The 6,556-nt window shown below is 36.7% G+C and overlaps 1 protein-coding gene across 2 annotated transcripts; it reads right to left on the bottom strand.

Moving 5' to 3' along the window:
* Positions 1 to 1,068: 1,068 nt before the first annotated feature.
* Positions 1,069 to 4,258, bottom strand: LOC112516767 (uncharacterized protein At3g52155, chloroplastic). Of its 2 annotated transcripts, none has more exons than XM_025123999.1 (5): positions 3,932 to 4,258; positions 3,195 to 3,294; positions 2,896 to 3,075; positions 1,413 to 1,530; positions 1,069 to 1,311 (listed from the first exon to the last, which is right to left on the bottom strand). In XM_025123999.1, exons 1-5 carry the CDS (start codon positions 4,209 to 4,211, stop codon positions 1,243 to 1,245), a joined length of 747 nt encoding a protein of 248 aa, XP_024979767.1. In that variant the 5' UTR covers positions 4,212 to 4,258; the 3' UTR covers positions 1,069 to 1,242. The 2 variants fall into 2 exon arrangements, 1 of the variants encoding a protein (XP_024979767.1); XR_003069624.1 differs by having other exon boundaries at positions 1,074 to 1,311; positions 1,413 to 1,541.
* Positions 4,259 to 6,556: the final 2,298 nt, after the last annotated feature.

Raw genomic sequence — 6,556 nt, 5'->3', positions numbered from 1 at the left:
TTATCTTTTTTTAAATAAAATTAAAATTCACAAATATATAAAAAATATATATTTTTATTTATATTAATACATACATAGAGGAAGGTTCAAACGAGAACGCTAATTATTTAAGAAAACAAGAAAAAAGATCGTTAATGTACAAAATCATATGTGATTTTACATTAAATTGAAGCGGCCGACTTTTGAGGCCACTTAAGTTGCAGGGTAAAGTCGTCTGGATCATATGTGATTTGTTACGTGAATCATATATGATTTTTGTAAACCGTCGATGTTCATTATTTTTGACATACAAGACGCTTACGCTTCTCTCTCCACTAAGTAATCGTTCTGCTTTATGAGGTTAGTTATGTATAATACAAATATCTTTTGGGCTTTCTTTAGGTTTTTTTTTTATGTATTAAAACAATATATTTTAGGCTGAACTTTTTCTGATGTTTCTGATAGTTTTTTTTCCTTATGCCATGATTTTTTTGAGTTATCTTTTGATTGGCAAGTGTTCGTTGCTCAATTTATTGTGAATCCACACAACCCTATAGGTTCCTTTTTACAACAAAGCAAGAAAACAAAAGGTTGAAGTTAGATTTCTACAATGTCTTATGATTGACTCATCGTCTATTTTAAGTTTTCAAATATGGTTCTTTTTTGTTTCTTTCAATTGATTTTCTTACATCAGTGTAAGTTGAAATATTTGAAGGAGACATATCCTTACGTGGAATATTCTTGAGTTGTGTCAAATTTCTTAATATTCTCGTCGTTATTATTATTCATTTTATTTAATTGTACAACTTTATTCCTAAAAACATCTCCTCTCTCGGTATATTCGTATATGTGTGTGTGTGCATATATATTATATTATATAATATTAAAATTTCACTAATTAGATTTGAGTAACTTTTTCAAATTATTTGAAGACACGGTTCTCACACTAGTAAACCCATAAAGCAAGGACCGGGCTTCACATAAGTTCAATATGGAATATTTATTCATGTTAATGCCTGCAAGTTAATTGGTTACTTATAGAACGGCAGTTTTGTTGAGAGAAATTGATGGTGTCAATAAAAAGAAAAAGATCAAAGTTATAATTTATATTTGGTTCATTAATTTGTTGATGGATAAAAAACAAACAAACCACTACTCTTTAATACAACCACCACCACAACAACTATAGGGAATTCAGTGGCCATTTTATATTATCTGTTTGTTTGCTAATTGCTATGGTGTACTCTTTAATTTGGCCCAGCCCTAGGGGATACCATTTGGCTTCACTAATTGCTGGAGCTTCCACCCACCATGTCCCGCCAAAAGAAATGCCTAGAAAATTTTAAACATTTGGTTACAAAACCACTTTCCCAATCATCAAAGTCTTTTAAAACAGCTATTGATATTGAAATAAAAACATGAAAATGCTTAACCTCTTCCCATGATTTGCCAGCAGCTTCAAGCAACGCAGCATTGCAAGTCTTCAGTTCTATGGAGGCACCAGAAAATGTAGAGGCTGCCTCCTCCCACCCTCTATTATGTCCCATACACCTGAAACAGCTCTACAAATTCACATAACCTTCCTTGCCTTGGGGAGGATATCATATCATCATCACTCCATAAACGTCTAAACTAACGATTAAAATCAATCCACTATTATATGATATGAAATATATGGATATCAAGTACAAGCCAATGCACTTTAGAGTGGAGCTCATGCACATCACCTATTTTTGGTTTCACTTTAGCTTATCCCAACTAATTTTGGATGACATATGCTTATATGTGAGATGACATTGTGCTCGTAGCGGAGTCGAAGGTGGAAATGAACATGAGATTGGAGCTTGGAGGGTAGCATTGGAGATGCATGGTGCAATTTTCAATGGGAAATGCATAGATGGGGGGTGGAAGTCAACGTCGGGGGCCAAAGGGTACCCCAAAACGATAGCTTTAAGTATCTGGCTCTATGATTCAGAAATGAGCAACTTTGAGGATGACATAACTCATTGTATAAATAGAGCGTGGCTAAAATTGAGAGCTACCAAGGGGGTGTTGTATGACAATGGACAAGAAGGTCCCGCTAAACTGAAAGGAAAACTAGAGTAGCCATTAGACCAGCTTTTCTGTACGAGTCAAGAGTGTTGGTCGATAAGGAAGGCCCAGTAGAGGAAGATGGAAATTGCATAAACAAGGATGCTTGGATGGACCTATGGTAGAACTATGTTTGACAGGATACTGAATGGGGTCTTCCGGGCAGTGTTGGGAGTGTGCCTATCACCTATAAGTTGAGGAAGGAAAGATTGTGGTGGTTTGGTCATATTCGCAGGAGAGAGATGGCAGCTCTAGTGAGGAGGGTGGAAAGTGTGATGGTAGAGGAGCGAGGAGAAGAGGTAGGCCGCAAAGGACATGAGATAAGCAATTGATTGGACATAGCAGCTTTAGGCATTTCGGAGGACATGACCTCTGATACAAGTTCGTCGAGATGCAGGAATAGAGTAGCAGACTAGGGGTGGAGATCTAGACAGGAGGAAGGGAGCTGGAGATTTAGAGGGTAGGGGTTAGAATTAGTTAGTTGGTAGTTAGATTTGACATTTTCTATACTTGCCTCTTTTTGTATTGATATCGCTAATTTATGTCCAGCTTTTCAAGTTTTAGGCTAACCTGTTTTTTTTCTCTTTTTCACACACTTTTCATAAGCCGGGGTCTTCACGGAGACAACCGCTCTGATGTTTGCAGGAGAGGTCAGGTATAATGGGCTAGTTTAGTTTACCCTCCCTAGACCTAACCTCCGTGGGATTTACTAGGCTCGTTTGGTCTGGTTTGGTTAGTTGTATTCAAGATGAGCGGTAAATGCACACAAATTCCTCACCTATAAAATAGAAGGCCAAAGAAGCTGTTACAGTCAGCAAAACTCACATAACTGTAAGTATCTCATCTCTAGCATATCTACAGATAGCTTGTTGGAGGTGATCAGCTGTCTGCCCATCCATTGCTGCAACAGAATAAAAGCTTGAAATAAAGTGTATCTCAGCTTCCAAGAAGGCTTGCACTTGGTCCTGCATGATTTTAAGAGTTTGCCTTGTCCGTCTTGCATCACTACATCAGCAACAACACTTTAATGTTTACCATTTAAGATACAAATTATGGCTCTAGTACTAGATGAAACTAGCATTGTGCATCAAAATAGTATGTTGACATTTACAGAAAATACTTACCTTGATAAAATAAGCCCAGGGATCCAACCCAGCTGTTGGAGCTTGTAAGTGACTTGTATAGCATCAGTTTCTCCAGCTTTACTCAGAGGACGATCATGGTCTGTGCATAGTAAGAAAGGAAACAAAACTAAGAAAGGGGTTTGAAACTGGCTTCATTTCTAGTAATATAGAGCTAAAGTCAGCATTCTATTTGAAGGACCGCAAAATAAAAATCTTTAAATTTACGTAGTCGATACTTCAGTAGATACTATTATTTCCCAATTACAAGTTCAAAGACCAAACTTACTAAGGACAGAAGGGACAGCACGGTTCAGCTCCTGGGGATCAAGATAAAATCATAAAGTGTTTGTAAGATAGTTTTTCAAATAAGTTGAAGTGCAATTTGAAAATTAATTGTTAATAGAACGATATGAACTTCAACATGAAATGTGCCAAGTAGGTTGGTTTGGAAAACTTGCAAACATGGGGCAGGGAGAATCTAGCAGAACCAATCTTTGCAATAGAGTTTGAGCAAACAGTTAGGTGTGAATTCAAAGCATTAGTTCTGGTAGAATTGACCCTTTTGGCTTTTGTTTGGTACTCAAGATGTTGACCTTTAGATGTTATCACCATAGTTGGTTACTTTGGTAGTTGCATAGGGTTACAACAGCATATAGAGCGTTTGTGCAAATTTCCTTCCGATTATACGGATGGGGTAATAACAAATGGGAATAACTAGGGCAAAATAATAGTAATACCTTTAAGGGATCGATCCTCCCATGAACTCTTTGCGTGGCGAAGCAAAATCAAACGTCGAGGTGGAGCACTAGATTCGTCTTTGGCCTGCACAGTTTCCATGACCAACGGTTGAGATTGAGGACGATGAAATCGAAGCTTATGCCCGCTCTTCTTCAACGACGATGATTCTGTTCCTGTTCCTGTTGAGGAGGTCGTCGACAAATGGAACATACGGCTGCTACACACCACCATCACCATTGCACTTTTATCGCTTATGTTTTTCTTAATTCTGTTACACATATAATGTTTTGAGCTACTGGTTTTTGGAGATTTTGAGGTATATCTTTGAAGCCAACTATTTACCATTTTAAAAACTCCAACTTAATTTAACATTTAAGTGATATTAATCTGTTCGAATATTGAGATGTTAACCTGTCACAATATCAGCCTTGAATATTCTCCATTTTGCAGTATTCAAATTCGGACATTGTAGTTTATGTTGGTTGTAAAAGGTAAAAGTATGTATTTAGTTGAAATTATATTTTCTTTGTCATCCTTGTTTGAATGGTTTGTTATTTGGCCATGTGTGATGTTGGATCGGATTTTAGCAATGTGAACTTTCCTCATGAAAGCATGTTGACTACAACATTGTCTGACGGCCGTGAAGAATCTGTCTTGAAATATATAACACTTGTAGCCAACAGATCTTATAGGGGTGTTTGCGGTCCGGTTTGGGCGGTTTAACCCCTCAAACCACAAACCAAACCGTAATGGCGGTTTATAAAATTTTCAAACCGAGCGGTTTGACATCAAGTGCCCAGACCGGTCAAACCAGACCAAGTAAAAGCGGTCTGGTCTGACCGGTTTAGGCGGTTTGGGCCTTTAATAGACTTTATATTAAACTTAAAAAGTATATATATAATTTAGAATTTTAGATTAAGTATCCATTTTAACAAAAAAAAATATAATCAAATAAATGTAATAATTAAGCAGCTCTTGAATACAAAGTCAAGGCAATCCAAAGTACAAACATATAAAGATATAACATATTAGAAAACAAATAAATTAACAAAGTTACAACTTTACTGTGAGTATTGAGTAACAAAATTCACGACTTCACAACCTTCAATGGTTCAATTCTTAAGTCTTGACCAAACAAAATAGAAGCCAAATCTAAGTTGGTTGAATCACTTGGTTGATGTCTTGATAATGTGCGCCGAAATCAAACCATGGATTAGAAATATCAATAGATTGATAGAGTTTTTGAGGGATTTCAAAATTTGTAGACCGTCAATATCAAATGTGTCGATATGTTCAATGGTTTAATGGTTTTAGTCGTCGATTTTGATTATGTTAATTTGGATCATAGTCAATAAATTAAAAAAGTTGGGCTTGCTAATATTAAAATAGATAAATATATATATATTTGGCGGTCGGTTTGGTCCAAACCGCCCAAAAAGTTTCCAAACCGCAGACCGGACCGGACCGCCCGGTTTTGCTATTTTCCAAACCAGACCGGACCGCCAGACCGCTCAAACCGCCAAAAACGGTCTGGTTTGACTTGGTTCGGTCGGTTTGAGCGGTCCAACGGTATTTTTGAACACCCCTAAGATCTTACATGCATGTGGTTGCTCGTGAGGCTTCAACTTATACAAGTAAATGGAGTCCTAAGTATATGTTATTTGTTTCTTGAAGATACATATGCACATATGACGTATCATTATCAAGTTTTTACATGGAGAGCATGTGTCCTTTCCATTAGCACCTTTGTTGTGTGGTTCAAGGTCGAGTCCCGGGACTTCTTTTAGCTAATATTTTCATGTTTAATCATACAAGTTCACAACTCAAGCAATGTTTCATAGGAAGGACAATTTAAGGGTCCTAAGTTTATTTTGTGTCTTGATACAATTTCTGGCATTCATATATTGGTGGGTGTGTTGTTCATCTTCTTCACAAATGTTTCTCTTGCTACAATAACTGTCAATTGTGATTTTGTAAGGTCCAAAACAAGCGATAGATAAAAATGGTTACGCATAACCCTAAAACCCCTAATCCTTACACACTAAACTCGAATCTCAAACCCCGAAACCCTAAACCCTAACATATGACTAATACCCTTAAATCATAACCCCTGACTCCGAATCCAAACCCATAAAGGTTGGGTCCTAACCCTAGGCCAAGAAGGCCCTATGCCCATAAGTTCAATAACTAAGAAGACTCACAAACAGAGAAACATTGTCGAACGTAATTAAACAAACATGACTTTTGTTCGTATTAGTTACCAAAAAACTAGTTCATTTTCATTAACTTACTTAGAGTAAATTACAAATTTTATCCTTGTAGTTATATAAAAAGAAAGGATCAGGTCCTCAAAACGAAATAATTATAAGTATAATCACTATTGTTTTAAATTTGTTAACTGTTGGTCCCTTACACTAACTCCGTTAGCCAATCTCCATTAGTGTTCCTCACTCGCTCCTGTTGATCCTTCCATTTTTTTTAAGAATTTTTTGTGGTACAAGCTTAGATGATATTTGTACAAGTATATCAAGCATTTAAGGAGGGGAAAAAACATTAACCCAATCTGTTACTTCATCAATCAGCTACCTTTCTAGTCATCTTCTCCCACTACTAAGAACACAACT

The sequence above is a fragment of the Cynara cardunculus genome, assembly GCF_001531365.2.
Source record: "Cynara cardunculus var. scolymus isolate 2C chromosome LG 8, CcrdV1, whole genome shotgun sequence".
Taxonomy (NCBI): Eukaryota; Viridiplantae; Streptophyta; class Magnoliopsida; order Asterales; family Asteraceae; genus Cynara; species Cynara cardunculus.
This window is presented reverse-complemented; position numbering and strand designations above follow the sequence as displayed.

Bases quoted from the DNA above. Each gene is read 5' to 3' on its own strand.
- LOC112516767 (XM_025123999.1), bottom strand. From the start codon at position 4,211: ATGTGTAACAGAATTAAGAAAAACATAAGCGATAAAAGTGCAATGGTG. The intron at 3,076-3,194 runs GTAAGTATTTTC...TTGCTGATGTAG, and splicing joins CCTGGGCTTATTTTATCAAG to TGATGCAAGACGGACAAGGC. The intron at 1,312-1,412 runs GTTAAGCATTTT...AAAATTTTCTAG, and splicing joins CTGGCAAATCATGGGAAGAG to GCATTTCTTTTGGCGGGACA.